Here is a 20,209-nt window from a genome sequence, read left to right as displayed (position 1 = left end):
TCTCTCCCTACCTTCATGGCTGTAAAGAAGAGATTGGAAGCGATCACTTTTCAATAACCCAAAGACCCTCATTTTGCCCTACTCTTTGAGTTTATGACTTGCTTTGAAACCATATTTTTTAAAAAAACACCTCAAATTTGGAAATAAGGGGGAATTGTGATTTATTTAAAAATGGAAGTGAAAGATTATAATTTTCTCCTCATTATGCTCAAACTGGCCCAGAGCAATGGCTATAACCAAGAGGAAATGTTGGCTCCTCAAACAGTATGTATGTTTTTCTGTTTCTACATCTCCCCTCTAATCTCTGTAATAGTTGTTGCAAGGATTCCAGATTATACTGGTATAAAATCCCCTTATTTACCTTTATTCCCTTTGGAAGAATATCTGTTGATTCTTCACCTTCATCTCCTATTCCTTCTGATACAGCATCTGATCCTTGGCTTGGTACAAGATATGCTCCTTGGCTCCAGTCTGAACTAGAGTCTAAAACAGGCAAATCATTGGGACAAATCAACATGGCTTCTGGAAAGGGAAATACTGCCAAACGCAGCAAGAGACAGGGGACATTCTCAACCATATTTGGAGATAGTGGGAATTGAATCTGCATGCAGAGAAAAAACATTGTTTTCTTACCACTGGAGCATCCATCTCTAGCGTTAGAAGATGAGGGTTGTGCTATGCAAGGGATCCCCTAAAATTCGAAAAAATAAATAAATCTAAAGATCAAGATTGTTCACTGTAATAAACTGATGAACAGAAAACAATAACAAAAGCAACCAGCACAACTACTAGTTGTTGTTGTTGTTGTTTTTAAAATACAACCACATTTCATTATCATCTACAAGGTCAGCACAAAAGCAACCAACTTTCCCAGCTTAAATTCAGCTTGCTTTCAACAATTTATAACATCTCTGCATTCCAATTTACGCCAGCCACTGAAAGTTAGAGGAAAAATTATTTGAGGCCCACTTTAAAATGTTGATTCCATTAAAACCCTGACTAGCACTTCATTTTACGGGAATCCAATTCATGTCCCAATAAGCTATCCACAACCTTTCTATAATAATAATAATAATAATAATAATAATAATAATTTATTATTTATATCCCACCCATGGAGAACTAATCGGTATTCCTCAACAAGGGCAGATTCGTTCCCCAAGGGCCTCCAGATGGCGAGTCCTACCATAAACCCTTTCAAAGCCCTCCCAGACCCCTTTCCTTATACCCTCCCTCTCCTCTTATCCCTATTAATCCCCAGGAAACCCTAAATAAGGCAGCTATTTCCTCTGAAGAGTGCTAGTTTCAGAAGCACCATATGTGCTCACTTCTAATAGCCACGAGTGCCACAAAAAGAACATCATCATCTGTACCATCTATGGAAGCCCGCAAGAAAAAGGTTGGACATTTTCCCCACATATCACTGGATTCCCCTGGACTGATGAGAAATTATGGAAATTTATCTGATAGTGATAGAACTCCATGAGGCTATGACTGGTGCAACACCCTTGTAGGCATCCTGCAAACCCTCTTATTGAAAATGGAAGTGTTGTGACATTATTCATAATACACACCTCTTTATCTCTCAGGGCTTCTATGACATCCTTCAAAGTGTTACATTCCTCCGTTAATTCCTGCACTACAATAAACTGCTCTCTTTTTAGTGCCTCCGATTCCGAGATATGCCGGGTCTCCATATCCATTATTTCAGCAGCATGTAGCTCCTGCATTTTGTCAATTTTTTCACTGAATTCTTTGATGATTTCTGCAACTTCCTCTGCAGAACACCCATTCTGTAAATCAAACTGAATTTCCTCATTTTTGACAAGGAGCTGTGAAGTTTGGTTGCAGCTGTTGATGTGCAGGGCTTTGTCAGTCTGACATGATGCATCACTTCTATTGATACAAACACCCTCTGACTTTCCAATGCACTTTTCCTTTCTCACATAATTTTCAATTTTCTCTTCTGCCTCAGCCAGCTTATCTTTGGTTTGCCTTAGATCTTCTTCGAGACGAAGTAAACTTGTTTCTTTTACCTAGAAATGGATCAGAATTACAGGTGTTTCAAATGCCTTTTTCAAAGCATCGAGTTTAAAACATCTGAAGTGGTTAGGGCCTTGTCAAAAAGTCAGATTTTTATTGTTGGCAGCCAGTGGCCATTACAATATAACTCACAAAAACAAACAAGGGAACATTTATGTGGAAAAACATCGTGTATATTGATATAAGAATAAGAATACCACTCTTCAACCAAACAGTCTTTTATGAAAATATTACAAGCAATCATTAGCTCAAAAATGAAATAATTATGGCAATGTTCAGTTCTTACCATTAACTGCTCATTAAGTTTTTCTGCCTTTTCTCTGTAGCTATTAAGCTCTTCCTTAGCAGCAACAGACTCAGCTCTGATTCTCTCTAGTTCAGGATCATCAGACAGTATATTTCTTTCTTTGTTTTCACTCAATTCTTTAGCCACCTGCACAGCAATGTATAAAAAAACCCCAATTTTGTGACTATAAGCCCATGAATGTTTTGCTATTTGCTACCAGAACCCTGATATCATGATTCCTCATGACATAAGCTGTGTAACAAAGCTTTAAGTAGTTCATTAGGTTGCTAACCAATGAAATCAGGACCATGCAGCTAAGATGTGGTGTCTCTGAAGCGCTCTGGATCATTAAAGAAGTCCACTGAAGCATTTGAAAAGGCCACTGAGTACTATAATACAGATATTGGCCTAGTTAGGTGTGCGCGTATTCAGCAGGTCGTGGTGAGTCATAGCTTTCCACAGGCTTCCTCAACCTCGGCCCTCCAGATGTTTCTGAGACTACAATTCCCATCATCCCTGACCACTGGTCCTGCTAGCTAGGGATAATGGGAGTTGTAGGCCAAAAACATCTGGAGGGCCGAGGTTGAGGAAGCCTGACTTACCACATCATGCATACCAGGCCAGTATTACCTTTAGCACTTAGAGCACAAGAGTATGGCATTAAATGGAATAACCTAAAGCTACAATTCCAAGAGTCCATGCCTAGCAAAGTGCTTCTTTGAGTGTGCTACAACTTGTCTGAAGCTACTTTCACTGAATCGGCAAGAGAAAATGTCTACTCATTTTCAGCAGCGGTTATTTGAAGGGCACAAGCAGTAGCAGTTGGTGGGCAGAGCAGGGTGGTGTTGCATATCTTGCGTCCCAATGCTGGGGTCACTGCCCGCTACTGGCGGGCAGCGGGGAAGCTGGCATATAGCAGGTGATGCAGCACCATCAGTCTGGAACTCCCACCACTTGCCTGCAATGCACAAACCTCTCCACTGCCTTGTTCCCTCCCCATCTCAGAAACTAGCAAGAGACCCAGGTACTGGGAAGCCAGGTAAGCAGCTCATTCCCCTCCAACCTGCAGATTGCTACTGGTTACAGTGGCTGGGACACAAAAGGAAACCAAAGTATTTCCAGCAGGCGGGTAGAGGTTCACACATGGTCTTTGGAACCCATCCTCAGAAACAGTAATACTTAACTGGATGACCTTTTAGAATTTACTGAAGTATATTGATGCTTCTTTCTACCTTGCACAGTTATGCAGCTAGTATTATTATAATCTGCTAGAACTGGCAATAGTTCATGATAAGCAATGTGAAAAGATACAAGTTTCCTTACAACTGAGAAATCTGTTGCCCACTGTGCAAGGAGACTTGATGAACTATTGCAGAAACATTTTTGGTCATGTATATGGTGTTTTCCAACATGACCTCACCCATATTTTGGGAAAAGTCACCTACTCCATAAAAGAAGAATGAGCAGCCATTTTCGGGCCACACAAACCTGAGCAGTAAGCGTTTTTTCTTGCTTAGAACTCTTTGCTTTCTCCTTTTTGTGCTTTTCTTCTACTTCTGCTAGTAGTTGATGAAGTTCAGCAAGTCTCTCTTCCTTCTCCTTTGCTTCCTTCTGTGCAATTTCCACCTTTGCTTTTTCTAGCTCCAGGCTGCTCTGCGCACCTGCCAGCTGGCTCTCCATTTCCAAAAGTTTGTTGGATAATGAAGTTAATATAGAACCTGCATCTTCTCCAGGTGTGCTGTTTCCTTTCTCCGCTGAAATAGTTTTTATAGCTTCTAAGGCGTCTCCTGAAACCACCTGCATTTCTTGGAGAAGTTTACTTTGCTCCAGAACTGCTTTCAGCTGAGCTTGACTCACAAGGGCTGCAGCAACTTTCTGCTCAAGCGTTTCTTCCAGCTCTGTTATTTTCTGTTTAAGCACCGCTGACTCAGCCTGGGCTTGCTCTTTTAAAGCCATGAGCTGATTGCAATGTTGCTTTAGCTCTGAATCCTTTTCCTCCAAAGCCTCTTGAAGCTGCTGCAACTTTGTGCTGGAAGAATCTTTGGCATTTTTCTCCTCATAGCCAAGAGGGGTTTCATTTTTTAACATTTTAGTTTTCTTCTGACTTTCAGTTTTCAGTTGGCTTGATCCTCGTATTTCTGCCACACCACTGTCCATCTGCATGTTTCTGTGTATTCCTTCCTTTTTCTTCTCATGTTCTTTCTTAAATACATCTACTTCTTTCTCCAACTTGCCCATCTTTAATTTTGTTTCCTCAAGTTCATTCTTCATGACAGAGACCTCTACATCTTTATTTTCCACTTGTTTCACCAAAGCTTCCTTTTCTGCCAACACGACATCAAGCTGGTATTTTAAGTTATCTGCATCTTCCTGAGTCAAAGAAAAGTCCAGAGGTACTTTGTGCTCAATATTTGCCAACTCCTGCTGGAGTTTTTCGATAACGTCATTTAGCTGCTCGAGTTCCTGTTCGCTGTTTTGCTTCACACGTTCCTGATCGCTCTTTAAATATTCTATTTGGGCCTCCAGTTCCCTTATGTGCTCATTTTTGCCCTCAATCACCTAGGTGGTCAAAGAAATAAAAAATATTTAATTATCCAAAAGAGGTAGACAGTTCTGGAATTCATTCCAACAACTTGCTTACATAAACAACAACTCATATTATCAATATATGATTGATTGCATAGTGCCAATCAATCCACCTTCGCATGGAAGTTTTAAAAACCAAATGTTTCTGACAGTTATTTAAGAATTTTGGTTTGTTCAAACATAGTATTTTCCACTTAAATGTTTCAAGTTCTGGAAAATATAAAATTCACTGTGTTCAAAGGGACTATATGCAGGACCAAGTCGCTTCATACTGCTTTTTGATCAATTATGTCTGCAGATATACAAGCAGCTTATAGAGTAATTTGTGTAACTCTAATTCAGCTGATATTTTCTCTGCCAGAACTATTCCTATATCTCAGCTCCTCAGCTTCATTCTAGTTACTGAACTCCCATTTGCCATTTGCAAAAAAGAACTCTCCAGAGTGCTGGTTATTTCAACAAAACCACCGTTATATCCCTAGTCACTAGAACTTAACATTCTTTTCCACAGTCCAAACATACAACAAAAAAATGAATAAGTAAGGATCCTGATTGGTCTCCTAAGTTACAGAATCATAGGGTAATTTCCACATCTTCCTACACGGATGAAGTTGCTATATTATCCAAGTACCGTCATACCTTGGAAGTCAAACGGAATCCATTCCAGAAGTCCGTTTGACTTCCAAAACGTATGGAAACCAAAGCACAGCTTCTGATTGGCTGCAGGAAGCTCCTGCAGCCAATCGGAAGCCATGGAAGCCCCGTGGGACATTTGGCTTCCAAAAATAGTTCGCAAACCAGAACAGTCACTTCCAGCTTTGCGGCGTTCGGGAGCGAAAACGTTTGAGAACTAAGCTGTTCGAAAACCAAGGTACGACTATATATGGTTGGAAAAAAGAGAAACTCATACAATCAACACCTCATATCTTTTTTTTTTTTAAAAGTGGGATACATTTAACAACGTAAGAAAAGCAATGCTGGGTTAGGTCAAAAGCCCACCTAGTCCAGCATCTTGTTCTCACAGTGGCCAACCAGATGCCTATGGGAAGCCCATAGCACTCTCTCCACTTGTGATTCCTGGCATGCATTCAGATGCATACTGCCTCTAATAGTGAGAGAGAACGTAGCCACTGTGGCTAGAAGCCATTTGACTGAGAGAAAAAAAGAACTGGGGACTATTCAAAAGCTGTGAAATCATGACTTTACAAAACAGATGTAAGAGATTTTGTAAGGGGGCGGGGAAGGACACTATGAAGTAGCAGAAGAAATAAAAATAAAAATAATAAAGCATATTATTTCACTGGTGTATTATTATGAAGAAGGCAAAATGATCCAAGAGATAAGTTGCCAACCATACAAGGACTGTTCCAGAATTTTATCTAAAAGAAATCTATTAAGAAAGAGGGGAAGGTGTAAAGACCAAGTAAGAAGATTCAAATTATTCAGACAAATAATTTAGAGGAAGATAGAAGTAGCTAAATGGGGAAGGTGTGCTTTAGAAACCTCAGGAAGAGTTTCAATGCTAGGAATTCAAAGTCAGAAACAGAAAGAGGAGTATAAATAGAATGAGTTCAAAAGACCAATGTAGAATAGCTGAAATATTGGTTTTGAATAGATGACAGTGATTGATTTATAACAACTTCAAGAATAGAGTTTTGGGACTTCTGGGGTGGCGCCATCGGAAAATGGCTGATTCCCTCTAACTCGGAGGGGACTGGCTCCACGGAAACTGGGTCTTTACCGCTACGGCGCAGCGGGGACCCTTTAAAAATCACAGGCGGGTGAAGCCTGTGACCGTGGGACTCGGCGGGCACCTTTTTGCGCCCCCCCCAATCGGCGAAGGAGTCCAGTTCTGGGCTCCGGAGCGGAGCGGGGAAGTGGCGCTGTGCTGTGAGTCGTCTGCTTCTTCCGTGGAGTGAAGCCGCGAAGCTGTTGCCGGAGAGCGCTGCCTTCTTCCTGAAAATTTGGCACTAAAATCAACGATCCGTGAGTAGGTCAATTTTGGAATTAAAGGAACTGTATAAAAGATTTGGCACCGAACGCGGAGAGGTATAAACAGGAAGTCTGCCTCCCGTTCTTGTAAATGAAGTAAAGCAATGAACTTGTAAGCGGAAACCTCAAAGGACGTTCTTAAGGATTACAATCCGAACATCAAACAAGCGCTTTCCCCCCTTGGATACAGGGGAGGAGGGGGGAAAGGATTTGAACAGTATTTCCCTGTAAAAGAGAGAGCAAGAGCAGCTAAAATCCACCGCTCAAATCCCTGAGACCGGCTTCCAGCAAACAGTAAAAATGCCGTATTGGGAAACGTGCTGCTGCTGAAAGTACTTTCTTTTTTAATAGCTAACTCTGCGCCTGAAGATACAATTAAGATAAAATATTACTGACTGGTTTCTCCTGATTTTAAAGTATCAGGCAATAAATTGAAATAGAAATAGAAACTGTTGTCCTTTTGAGACCGGGGGATGAAAGGGGAAAGTAAGTTACTTTAAAATATTATTGACTGTTGTTGCTATTGTGTCCCCCTAGAGGATCTTTGAAATTGCTGCAACTGCAGCTGGATTAAGGGAATTTTCCACTTCAAAACAAACTCTGACTCTGAGTGTGTGACTGGCCTTGACAGACTCTGACTCTGACTTTGAGTGTGTGACTGACCTTGACTTTTATCTGGAGGGTTATGGCAGATGGGAAAGACAAGTTAGAGTCCCTACAAGCAACCAGGTCTGGCAGAGTACTTCGTACAGACGGTGGGCTGCAAAGGAGAGCTTCGACATCCGGCCCTGCTGGCTTGCCAATAACAACCCCATCGGCACAATCTAAGCCTAAAGGTATGGCTGCTGACGATCATTGGATAAAATAAGTAAACAAGTAGCTGAGGCATCGAGTAAAATTGACCAAAACACCACAAGCATTAATCAAAACACTACAAGCATTAATAATTTGGGTCAGAAGGTGAACACTAATACCGAGACTATTCAGAAATTACTACAGGAATCAACTTTAATACGAAAGACAGCTGATGAGGCAAAAGAAATTGCAACCTATATAGCCACCGTTGTTGAAGAGAAGATACCACCGATATACAAACAACTACAAGACCATAGAGCAATATTGTCTATGATTGAGTTGAGGGAGAAACAAGCAAATTTAAGGGTCAGGGCGGTTCCTGAATTGGAGAAAGATAATTTGATTGAATTTCTTACACAGGAATTTGCAGACTTTTGGAATCCAGATTTGGAGAAGGACAGTTTCAAGATAGTGAGTGCTTTTAGACTCGGAAAAGGAGGGAGAAAGAACAGAGTAAGAGACGGTTTGATCACCCTCCGGACAAAAGAGGAGAGAGACAAAATCTTGAGTCTGCACTTCCAGAAGACTTTGGTAATACACCAGTCAAGAGTGGAGATATTTAAGGATATTCCGAAACATCTTTTGGACCTTAGGTCCAATTACAGAGACTGCACTGCTGAGAAGTAACGGAATCTTCTTTAGGTGGGAATTCCCCCAAGGCCTGTCTTTTAGTTACAAAGGCAAGAAGATAAAAATAAGATCAGAGGACGACAAAGTTAAATTCTGGAGAGACCACGGAGAAGACTTGCAGAAGAAAGCTGAACGAGAGTTAAGAACACTTGTAAGTGAAACTCTGGATATACCAGATCTACCTCCTGAATTAAAAGACCGCTTGAAGAAGGTGATACCACCAACAGAACAGGAACAGGCACTGGGTGCAGTTGGAGGAGAAGCATAGCAACTACATCATGGCTCTGCAACTATTAAGTTGGAATTGTAACGGTTTGAACTCCCCTCAGAAAAGGAGATCTGTGTTTCACTTATTGAAAAAGGAACAATTGGATTTGATTTGTTTACAAGAAACCCATATAACAAGGCTACACAGGAAACTATTGATTAATAAAAGACTTGGTCAGGAGTTTATTTCATCGGACAAGGTAAAAAAAAGAGTTGTGATTTACGCAAAAGAGAGATTACAACCGAAATTTATATTTAAAGATGACCAAGGAAGATTTGTGGCAGTTGAAATTCAAATACAGGGAGAAAAATTTTTGATAGTAGGTGTTTATGCACCAAATGAGGGGAAGTCTGATTTCTATAAAAAGTTGCACGAGACCCTGATGGACTATTTGGATTACAATGTAATTTTGCTGGGAGATATGAATGGAGTGGTACCTACACATATAGACAAGGCACAAAGACAGGTAGTCACCAAGGATGGTAGACTACCGAAAACTTTTTTTGAGATGACAGACAACTTGGATTTAGTTGATATTTGGAGAATAAAGAACCCCTTGGCTAAGGAGGGAACCTTCTTTTCTGAAGCCAAAATGACATGGACTAGAATTGACCAAATATGGGTAACTAGAGGAATGGCACCAAAGACTAGAAAAGTGGAAATCTGCCCAAAAACCTGCTCCGACCATAATGCTGTCAAGATGGAGATGAAACTAATATCAACTGGTTCCTTCAGATGGAGGATGAATGACACCTTATTTAGAGATGAAGAAGTGTTAAAGAAGGCCCAAAAAACCTTGAGAGACTACTTTGAGATAAATATGAACACCAATGTGGAAAAAAGAGTAATCTGGGACGCCAGCAAGGCAGTTATGAGAGGGTTCCTGATACAACAGAACGCACTAAAAAAGAGAATCCAGAATGAGAAGAAGGAAAAAATTTTGGAGAAAATAAAGGAAGGTGGAAAAAAATTGAGAGCAAAACCCAAGTCGCAGGAGATTTTGAGAGAAATAAAGTTATATCAAGTGCAACTTATGAAAATGATGAACCAAGAGATTGAATGGAAAATTAAACAAATGAGACAAAAGACATTTGAGTCGGCTAATAAATGTGGGAAACTGTTGGCTTGGCAAATGAAAAAAAGACAAAAACTGAATACAATCACAAATTTAGAAGTGGAAGGAAGGAACATACAGAACCCAGCTGAGATCAGAAACTGCTTCCAGAGGTACTTCAAACAATTATATACACAAGGGCCACAGAGAGAAATCGATGTAGACCGATTTTTGAAGAAAAATGGATTACAAAAAATCTCTCAAGAAAATAAACTAATGTTGAGCTATAAAATAACTGAACAGGAGATAGAAGGTGCCATTCAGAATATGCAATTGGGTAAATCTCCAGGACCGGATGGACTGACTTCTAGATACTACAGATCCTTAAAGGAATGGCTAGTACAACCTTTGAAAGAAGTCTGTAATGAAATAATGGAGGGGGAAAAGGCACCAGAATCGTGGAAAGAAGCATTTATCACCCTTGTACCGAAAACAGAGACTGAAAAGACGCAGCTTAAGAACTACCGTCCCATATCACTGCTTAATGTGGATTACAAAATTTTTGCAGATATTTTGGCTAAAAGACTAAAAAGAGTGTTAGTGGAAGAGATACATAAAGACCAAGCAGGTTTTCTCCCAGGAAGACACCTTTCTGACAATGTGAGAAACATAATTAATATTATAGAGAAACTGCAAGTGAATATAAATACTAAGGCAGTTTTAATATTTGTGGATGCGGAGAAAGCCTTTGACAACATTTCTTGGACTTTTATGAAAAAGAATTTACAGGGTATGGGGGTAGGCCAAGGTTTTGAAAACGGTATAAGTGCAATATATTCAGAACAAAAGGCTAAATTAATTGTAAACAATGTGGTGACGGAAGAATTTAAAATAGAAAAAGGGACACAACAAGGTTGCCCAATTTCCCCATTGCTTTTTATATCGGTTCTGGAGGTTTTGCTGAACATGATTAGAAGGGACCAGTTGGTTAAAGGTATACAGGTCGGAACCAAACAGTACAAACTGAGAGCATTTGCAGATGATTTAGTACTGACGTTACAGGAGCCAGAATCTAGTACTAAAAGGGTTTTAGAACTGATTCAAGAATTTGGTCAGGTCGCAGGGTTTAAACTGAACAAGTCAAAAACCAAGGTTTTAGAGAAAAATTTAACACAAATTGAGAGAGAGAGGTTTCAGAATATGACAGGTTTAACAGTGGTTAAGAAAGTTAAATACTTGGGGATCAATATGACAGCAAAAAATGGGAATTTATTTAAAGATAACTATGAAAAATGCTGGAGTGAAGTGAAAAAAGATCTAGAAATACGGTCAAATTTGAAACTTTCATTGCTGGGCCGTATCGCTGCTATAAAAATGAATGTATTGCCTAGAATGTTGTTTTTTTCCCCAGGCATTGCAAATTGTGGACTGTTTCAAGAAGTGGCAGAGAGATATTTCAAGATATGTCTGGCAGGGCAAGAAGCCTAGAATAAAATTTAAAATATTAACGGATGTAAAGGAAAGAGGTGGATTTGCCCTGCCAGATTTTAAACTGTATTATGAATCAGCAGCTTTCTGCTGGTTGAAAGAATGGCTACTCCTTGAGAACACAGACATTTTGGATTTGGAAGGCTTTAACAATGTATTTGGTTGGCATGCATATTTGTGGTATGATAAGGTCAAAGCACATAAAGCATTTAAAAATCATATTGTCAGGAAAGCACTATTTAATGTCTGGATAAGATATAAAGATTTACTTGAAAGTAAAACCCCAAGGTGGCTGTCACGAATGGAAGCAAAGGCTTTGAAAAGACTCAATATGGAGGCCAAATGGCCGAAATATTGGGAAATTTTGGAACAAGCAGGAGACAAATTGAAATTGCAGAGTTATGAAAAACTAAAGAATAAAGTGCGAGATTGGCTTCATTATTATCAAATAATGGAGGCATATAATCAGGACAAAAAAATTGGATTCCAGGTGGAAAAATCAAAATTGGAAACAGAACTATTAGAGCCCCAAACTAAGATTTTGTCAAGGATGTATAACTTGCTGTTGAAATGGAATACACAGGATGAAACGGTGAAATCTGCTATGATTAAGTGGGCACAAGATGTTGGACATAATATTATGTTTGCTGACTGGGAACAGTTATGGACCACAGGTATGAAGTTTACGGCATGCAATGCTTTAAGAGAGAATATCATGAAAATGATATACAGGTGGTACATGACCCCAGTCAAGCTGGCAAAAATTTATCATTTGCCCGATAACAAATGTTGGAAATGTAAAGAAACAGAAGGTACATTCTTTCACCTTTGGTGGACGTGCCCAAGGATTAAGGTTTTCTGGGAGATGATATATAATGAAATGAAAAAGGTATTTAAATATACCTTCCTGAAGAAACCAGAGGCCTTTCTCCTCTGCCAAAGAAGGATAGAACTTTCTTTATGTATGCTACGACAGCAGCAAGAATATTTATCGCAAAGTATTGGAAGACCCAAGATTTACCCACCTTGGAAGAATGGCAGTTGAAGGTGATGGACTATATGGAATTGGCAGAAATGACCGGCAGAATCCGAGACCAGGGAGAAGAGTCGGTGGAAGAAGATTGGAAGAAATTTAAAGACTACTTACAGAAATATTGTAAAATTAATGAATGTTAGAATGATGTTGGATGAAAAGTTATGTGGTTTTTAGCTATAATGCTATAAGGAGTATGAAAAAATTGGACTATTAATAGACAAAAATCTAATGTTACATTATTTTAAGATTAAAGATTAGGATAAGTAAAGAGGGAAAGGATTTGCTGAACTAACAAATTAAATTGGAATACAAAAAGGGAGGTTTGAGGAGGTCCGGGAATTAGGCAAATGAAAGAATGTGATGGAAGGATGGAACTATTTTTTACTTGTATTCTTTCTTTTTTCTTTTTTCATTTTGTAAAACTCTAATAAATATCTTTTAAAAAAAAGAAAATAGCAGGAATACTATTATAACTTGGAACAGAGAAATATTATGACTCACTAGAATTTGCTTTTCGAAGCACTTTGTTTCACAGTAACTGGCATCAGCACTCTGAAAACTATTAAAAACTGGTCTGCCTTTTGTGCTTTGCTGTAAAACACACACTGACACTCTATCCTAAGTTTGCAAGAAGAATTCAGCAACTTTCTAGAATCACAATTTCAGTTATGAAACGTATTTTTTCTGCAAACCTCTGGCAGAAATTAGGCAAAATCCAGCAGATGGCATTAGAGTACAACCCATTGTATAAATACTTATACTGGAGATGATACATTTCATTAGCATCCTGATAATCACTACTCAGATTATCTACGTTTATATTGCTCCAGTTATCCTACAGAGGAATTGAGACTAAAATTGCACAATTATCTACCACTACACAGAAATTAATATTTCAATAAATATATCAAGAGAAAGCAGAATTCATGAGAACTGTATTTTGAAAATCAGGACATGGGTTTCTAAATGCAGTGTGGCCTAACCCACGTTCTAACACCTTAAACTATTTGGCTTATATGGAAGTCTTGATTTTACATCTCACAATGAAAAGAGAAGTTCCCACAAAAGATTCCAAAAACCATGTACTTTGTTATCTGTTGTAATTTCAAGTTGCTGTTGCAGTTTTGAAATTTGTTCATGAAGTTCATTTATTTCCTGTTCCTTTTCCTGTATGATCTGCACAAATTTTCCAGCAACTGCATGATGACCCTTTATAGAAGTATCTTCAGGTTTCTGGATAGCTAGTCCCATTTTTTCCATATCCTCCTACAGACAAAAAAACAGCGGCAAATAATGTAACTTGTGTTTCTCTCATTCTTTTCCATTTATAAGATGAATATACAGATATATATTAATATATTCTTTTTAAAAAAGAAGAAACCAGGATGTTATGTATTAAAAGTTTTAAAACCTCATGATTTGCAGATGTGTTCATTCAAGAGAAGAAGATGGGTGGGAAATACCGGATTTCCTTTCCAGATAATTACCTTGAAAAATTTATTCTCTTGCTCAAGTTCTTGTTGTCTTGTAGTGGACTCTTTGTGCTGGATTTCTAATTGCATGTGCAACTGTTGTACTTCTTCATTTTTGTTTTCTAGTTCCTCACGAAACTGCTCTAATTGTTCTTCAAGATTTATGATCTATATACCCAAGGTAAGTGGCAAAGGGATAATATATTTTAAACAAACAAAAACCATAAAAATAAAAACTGTTCTGCAATCTTACGACCGTACTTATTTTCAGAAACAAATGTTTGTATTTAACTTCTAATTTTAAAGTCTTTTTAAAAAATACTCAATTTTACAGTGAACGTGGAAAATTATGGATGGATGCTAGCTCATTTCTTCTATTCCCTCATTCTCAATATAGCACTAGATATACAATGGCTACACACATCCTGAAGATTATTCCAGAGACGTTGTTCCTTCAGGAAGGTGACAAAGGACCTACAAGAGCTGGTGGGGCTATCTGTCTGTGGCTGAGGGCACAGTCATTCAGCACCCTGAGATTTTAAATGGGCACCCACAATTATATCAGGATGGTGATAGCACCCTGTGGCTAGAGAACATTGCAGTGGGCTCAATAGTAATACTAAACACCCATCAAGTCTGGTGATGAAGCTGGATAACCTGCAGATGACTCAGGTTTTTTAAGAGGCAACTGTGATCTCCAAGGCTAAAAGTATCCAAACTGACCAGGTGGCTGGGTATGGGGAGACCAGAAGTTGTGTCACAGGGTCTGGAAAAGGGCATGTGTTGGCCTCTTCCAGACATCATTCCCCTCCACAGCGAGCTAAGCAAGATTTGAGCTGGCTTATATCTAAGCAGAAGCAGCCATACCATACAATGGCCCTGCCTTTGCCTTGCGGCTCCCAAGCTATGTGGTCGCATATACATTTGCCATGAATGTGGTATGTGGCTCTCTTTGCTCCTCTTACCTCCACTCAGGGGGGACAGTTTCATCTAGGCCACATGTCTGGCCCGCAGAAGAAAGCCAGGCTCATACAAGGGAGCCATGTGACTATTCTGACCCTCTGCACACTCTGCATCCTGTGAAGTTGGATTGAAATGAATTATATGAAATATTAACTTATCTGCATAATTGAAAGGGATACTCTACCTCTTTTTCTTTCCTGTCTACAGCTTCTTGCTCAGCCTGTAACTGTGCTTCAAGGGGCAATTCTCCCCTTATTGTTGTAGAGCCAAACTGCTTCCTTTCCTCCACCTTGAAAGTAAGGATATTAGCTATCACATCTCTTTAATTCACAATTAAACAACTGAATGTTCTTGTTGATAATATATAAAAACATTGTCCACAAAAAAATACCTTTTGCAAACTGTCTGCACTGATCATTAAAGCTTGTTCCAGTTCTCTGATTCTGCACTCTAATTTCTCAATTTCTTCGTTCCGTTCTTGCACATCTCTCTGAAGTTGCTCCTTAGAGAGCAAAAGCTCACTGCATTTGTCTGTTTTTTCTTTGAGGTGATTTGTTAACTGCTCAACCTGGTGACAATAGGCAGGAACGATATTTCAAACCTCTTGAAATATTAAGGATGAAGAACTCGTTTGATGAAGGCTCCAGAAGATGTATGCTAATGTAGGTCATAAGTTCAAGCACAAATTTACTGTAACGTTAACCGAGTTAAATTGTGTAGGAGAAAAAGAGGCAGGAAGTAAGAAGAAAGCTTTCAGTCTCTGAAGTATTTAGGTACAAGGAGCTACTTAGTAACCAGAAGCCAAGAGAATAAAGGCAAGTAAGATGGAAGACTCAAGAGAAAGCACATTGAGAGGAAAGGAGAGGATGTTGGCCGCCACGCATACTGAAATGGAATGTTCAGTTATGAGGCAGCCAGAAAGACCTCACTGAGAAAGTAGTAGTAATTGGCCAAAGAAAGATAGCAAGTGAAAACCAATTAACAAAACACTCCCCAGTGGGTGGACAGCTACCAGTTCAAACTGCATGTACAACAGACAGAAATTACGCAGAAGCTCAACCCTGCCAAATTAAAAAGGATGTTGTTTCACAAACACAAATTAAACAAAACCCAAGAGTGAGTTGTTGATCTCTTAAAAGATTATTTCAGCTTTCACAGCCGGACTATTTCATCTGATGAATGAAGGGTTATCCGCAACTTCTTCCAGATTAGAGACTGATGTATGGATAAACATATAAAAAGACAGACAGACAGACAGAGTTGCAGGGAGGAAAGAACACTGGAGTGCAAAACCACGATTACTTCCTAATATGATATGGTTGCTGTGATTATTTTATACGAATTTGAGATTTGCACAGAAACATCGTAGAACCACCTTTGCCAAGATACTGCTATAACTCTGTAGATTAGTCCCATTGCTGGGGCTAGTGGCAGCTGTAGTGCAAAACATCTGGCAAGCACCAGGATGTTTGTGCTGCAGTTGTACCCATAGCCCTTTGGGTCCACGGTTTGCACTTCCCCCACTTTTATCAGTCTCTCTGTGGTGTTAGCTGTGAACCTGACAAAGTGGGCTCTAGTTCACAAAAGCTTATGCTTCAATAAAAGTCTTTAAACATGCTTCAGAATGTTTTGTTTTTATTGAAAAAGGTGAATACGCTTCACCCCTGGAATGTGTCACAAATTAAAACTATGTCAGCTATGCCTGCCACATGGAAAAAACACTGCCCTAATTCAAGAAAGAAAGATAACCACAAAAGATGCACATCTTTCTGTATTAATAATAAATAGCAAATTTACAAAATTCTAAGTTTTCCCTTTCATTATCCCTGTTCAGTAAATACAAATCATCTATTCAATCTTCCCAGTGAATCCCACAGAGCCTCTGCTCCAACCCACTTGGCATACGGCCTTTGGAACTCACTTTGATTTTGAAAAGTGTGTTGACTGACTGCATTGGGACTATCATTAGGAAATAAATGAACTAAAAACCACACCTGGAAAAAAACTGTGGTTTTGGCTATTAATTCTACGAATAAGTGGTTATAATAATGTGTAGCCCAATTGCATGCAATAGACCTTATTTGTTCGAAGTAAATATGTGAAGGATTGCAGCCTTTAGCTTAATTCAAATCTTATTTTTCTGGTTTGTTAACTGACATTAAGACAGAATTCCTCAGTTTGACTATAACAAAGTACTCTGGCTTACTGCGAGACCAGATCTTTGTGCCAAAGCTGGCATGCAATTGGGAAATAGGAAGGGTGACAGAGGAACATGCAGTCATGACACTTGTCCATGGTCATAAACAAAGGATTATGAAACCTTGAACAGTTGTCCAAACAGAGGACTATATTTTTGTACATTTTCAACATTTCAGTTTATGTATTTATGGTAAAACAAACCAACAAACCTGTATCTTACCTCTCTGTTTTGGTGTTCATTGACTGGCTGAAACCTCTGGGGAATCTTAAGCTGCTGCTCCAGTTTCACAATCTCTTGCTGGAAAACATCTCTCTCATGCTCCCTATCAATCGCCTGTTCCTGAAAATGTAACCATTATATTTCTTATGGCAAACATGTTCAAATGAACTTCAAAATTAACTCATGGTATCTTGTTTTCAATTTTACTTAAAACTAAACAAGATTTCCAAAATGAATGTAATAATACCACAATGCTTCTACTTTTATCAATAACACACACACACACACACACACACACATATTAAAACATCTGTTACCAGTAAATAGCAGAAGCCCACAGAAAATCAACTTTCTAGTTGGAACATAACCACTGATGTTTTATCAAAGTACTGTAGTCAGATGGCTTATCTTCTTTATGACTATGAAAATGTGACAAGCACTGAGCCCAAGAAAGCAGGTAGATATTTGGCACATGCCTTATTGTCTATATACATTTGTGGCAGGGCTGATAGCAATACATTTTTATATACAGTATAGTGCCATTGCAGACAGCCAAGGCAGAACCTAAATATTGTAGATGCTTGACAAAGCACTGGCAATTCTTTTTCTGGCACAGAGCTTAATGTGCTTGCTTGTACTCTTTAGATATCAACTCAAATGGGCCACCTTAAGAAATACACAAATGCTTGGGGCCATCTCTATAGAATACAGTCATACCTCATGTTATGGACGCTTCAGGTTACGTGTTTTTGGGTTACGGACTGTGGGAAACCCGGAAGTACCAGAACACTTCAGGATGCAGGATGCAGGATGCAGGTTGCGGGCGTGCTTCCGTCACAGATTATGTCCGCAACCCAAGGTTCCACTGTACTATGACTAATGATTCTCTATTACTCATCATGTCTGGAAAAATACATCTCTAAAATATAACCATCTTATCTCACACATTGTTTCATAAGATGTCAGGGTGTGGCTATATGCTTTCCTAAAGTATTTTTCAAGGTCCGAAATAATTTTTTATTATTATCAAGTCTGCATTTAACAAATTTTAAATTCTGAAATTGTGATCAACATTGTTCTTCATTCCTTTTAAGAACACCTACATTTTTTATGTGCATTTTTTTTAAAAAAGTAATCTGCATCAAAATGTAAAAACGCACAGAAAGCTTTTTTAATGTGCAGTATTAACTAAATTAGAGTATGGCCTTTTTGTCTCTCTCCCACTTTTAAAAAATTCTGTCATATATGGCTAGCAGGATTTGCAACCCATCTCTTACTTACATCTAGAAATTTTTTTGTTTTCTCAAGCTGTTTCTCCAGAGCTTGGTTTTGTCGCCTTAGATCCATCAGTTCTGCATTTTTTTCATGCTCCAGTTCCAAATATCGGCTGACCTGCTCCTCTACATCAGTTTCCAGTGCCTTCACCTGCTTTTGAAGGTAGTCATATTCTTTTTCTGCTTGCCGCTGCACCTCTATTTTTTCCTTCATGAGCTTTTCTGTTTCCGCCAGCAACTCTGTTTTATAAAGGCATCAGTTGTTGTTTCGGATAGGAATAGTTAACTCAGCCTATCAGAAAAAATTCACTCCCAAAACAATGTATTCATGCTATAGTATAATAAAGGATGGAAATAGGTTTGGGTTTTACCAGAATTATGTGGTATCTCTCAATAAAAAGAGGGAGGTATGGAAGGAAGATATCACAAAAAAGTCATACAAAACCCCAGAATGAAAGCTGAAACACTCTCAGTTTACTTTAGGACACACCAATTTTAAGGATTAATCATGTACATGGGTCACCGTAACAAATCATAACTGCATATATTTCATTCAGTACTGGGGAAAATGTATGATGGCATTAAAACCCAACTGTCTTCTCATCCAGTAGGACTGATCCAAGTTAACAAAAAAAATGGTCCATGAAATGGCACATACAACGTTTAAATGTGAAAACACTATAGACCTTCACCTGATGAGTTATAGAAAGGACAGCGAAGGAAATTTCTTACCTGCAACAGAGATTTTCTGTCATCGGTGTTGTGTTTAAACACCTTACTTCCCCCGTCCCCTGCCCTTCATTTTTTTAAAAATGCTTTTCACGATGTGGGAAAATGCTAGCATATTTACGGCCTACAGTGGCATGGGGCTACTGGAACAGATTGCCTTCCAATGCCACTCCAGTCACATTGGATGTTGGAGGCCATATTGGACTATCTGGTGACACTGATGCTTTCTGTGTCGGCAACACTCCTTCTGGGATTTGGGCTACATTAACGTGAACAGGAGGGGCATTGTGATCTCTTCCCAGCAGAGCTAAGGCTTCCAATACACAGAGGGGATATGCTTAGTCAACTCCCACTGAATTGGGCTCATCATGCACACATTTTCTAACATTTTGTATAGCCAAAAATAATATCAGGATAAACGCTTTATAATGTGATTCACCAGTATAACAGATACAGATACTGCAATCACAAAATGCTTGTTGATTTTTTAAATGAGGAATACTGCAGAGTAATGGATTTATGGATAAGGATCTTTTATCATATAAATGAAAGAAAAAGGGGGAAAAAGTCACCAGATAGTGGCCATTTTGCATTACACAATACAGAATATTTGGGGACCATCATCTTACATCATGCTTGCTTGCTTAAACATCGTATGTCAATACAGAAGTCATATTTGGCAAAAGTATTATCAACCAATGTATTTGCAGTTTTAAAAGCAAAGTATTACTACTACCTGTGCTCGCAAACTAATCGACTAAGATGATGGTTCTTAAATGAATCTGCTTCACTTTACTAATGTATTGCACTTAGAAATTGTGAGCAACTGTTAAAAAGAAAGTTGTGAGTATGAAACACAGTATCAAAGCTGCAGCCCAGTAAAAGTTAATGTCAGTAAGCTGAAAGCCCAAAGAGAGACCATGATTAGCAAGTGTCAGTAGCTGTTAAATCTGCCACCCAATGAAAGATTGGCCATGCAATATACAAACACACCTGCTTGGGAAGCTGCATCGACTGCAGCATCTACTAGGCCTAGGAGAACAGAAAAAAAACAAGAAGCAAAGTAATTCACATGCCATCTATAGCTTTCTTAAGGTGTAATACTGTATCAGAA

At 38.9% G+C, this 20,209-nt stretch overlaps 1 protein-coding gene across 10 annotated transcripts in view; it reads right to left on the bottom strand.

Moving 5' to 3' along the window:
* The window catches only part of AKAP9 (A-kinase anchoring protein 9), a 119,614-nt gene that overhangs the window by 16,268 nt on the left and 83,137 nt on the right, over positions 1-20,209 (bottom strand). For 8 of the 10 annotated variants that reach the window (XM_053359312.1, XM_053359313.1, XM_053359317.1 and 5 more), the window contains 12 exons: positions 20,089-20,127; positions 18,374-18,606; positions 17,093-17,212; positions 15,065-15,241; positions 14,858-14,962; positions 13,726-13,878; positions 13,325-13,504; positions 3,818-4,888; positions 2,330-2,476; positions 1,575-2,036; positions 634-691; positions 362-483 (listed from right to left, as the gene is read on the bottom strand). In XM_053359312.1, the coding sequence (XP_053215287.1) occupies positions 362-483; positions 634-691; positions 1,575-2,036; positions 2,330-2,476; positions 3,818-4,888; positions 13,325-13,504; positions 13,726-13,878; positions 14,858-14,962; positions 15,065-15,241; positions 17,093-17,212; positions 18,374-18,606; positions 20,089-20,127 (2,867 nt within the window). The remainder of the gene's footprint in view (positions 1-361; positions 484-633; positions 692-1,574; positions 2,037-2,329; positions 2,477-3,817; positions 4,889-13,324; positions 13,505-13,725; positions 13,879-14,857; positions 14,963-15,064; positions 15,242-17,092; positions 17,213-18,373; positions 18,607-20,088; positions 20,128-20,209) is intronic. The other 2 variants (XM_053359316.1, XM_053359323.1) reach the window with 2 other exon arrangements.

This window comes from Podarcis raffonei, chromosome 12 (genome assembly GCF_027172205.1).
Source record: "Podarcis raffonei isolate rPodRaf1 chromosome 12, rPodRaf1.pri, whole genome shotgun sequence".
NCBI classification, from domain to species: Eukaryota; Metazoa; Chordata; class Lepidosauria; order Squamata; family Lacertidae; genus Podarcis; species Podarcis raffonei.
This window is presented reverse-complemented; position numbering and strand designations above follow the sequence as displayed.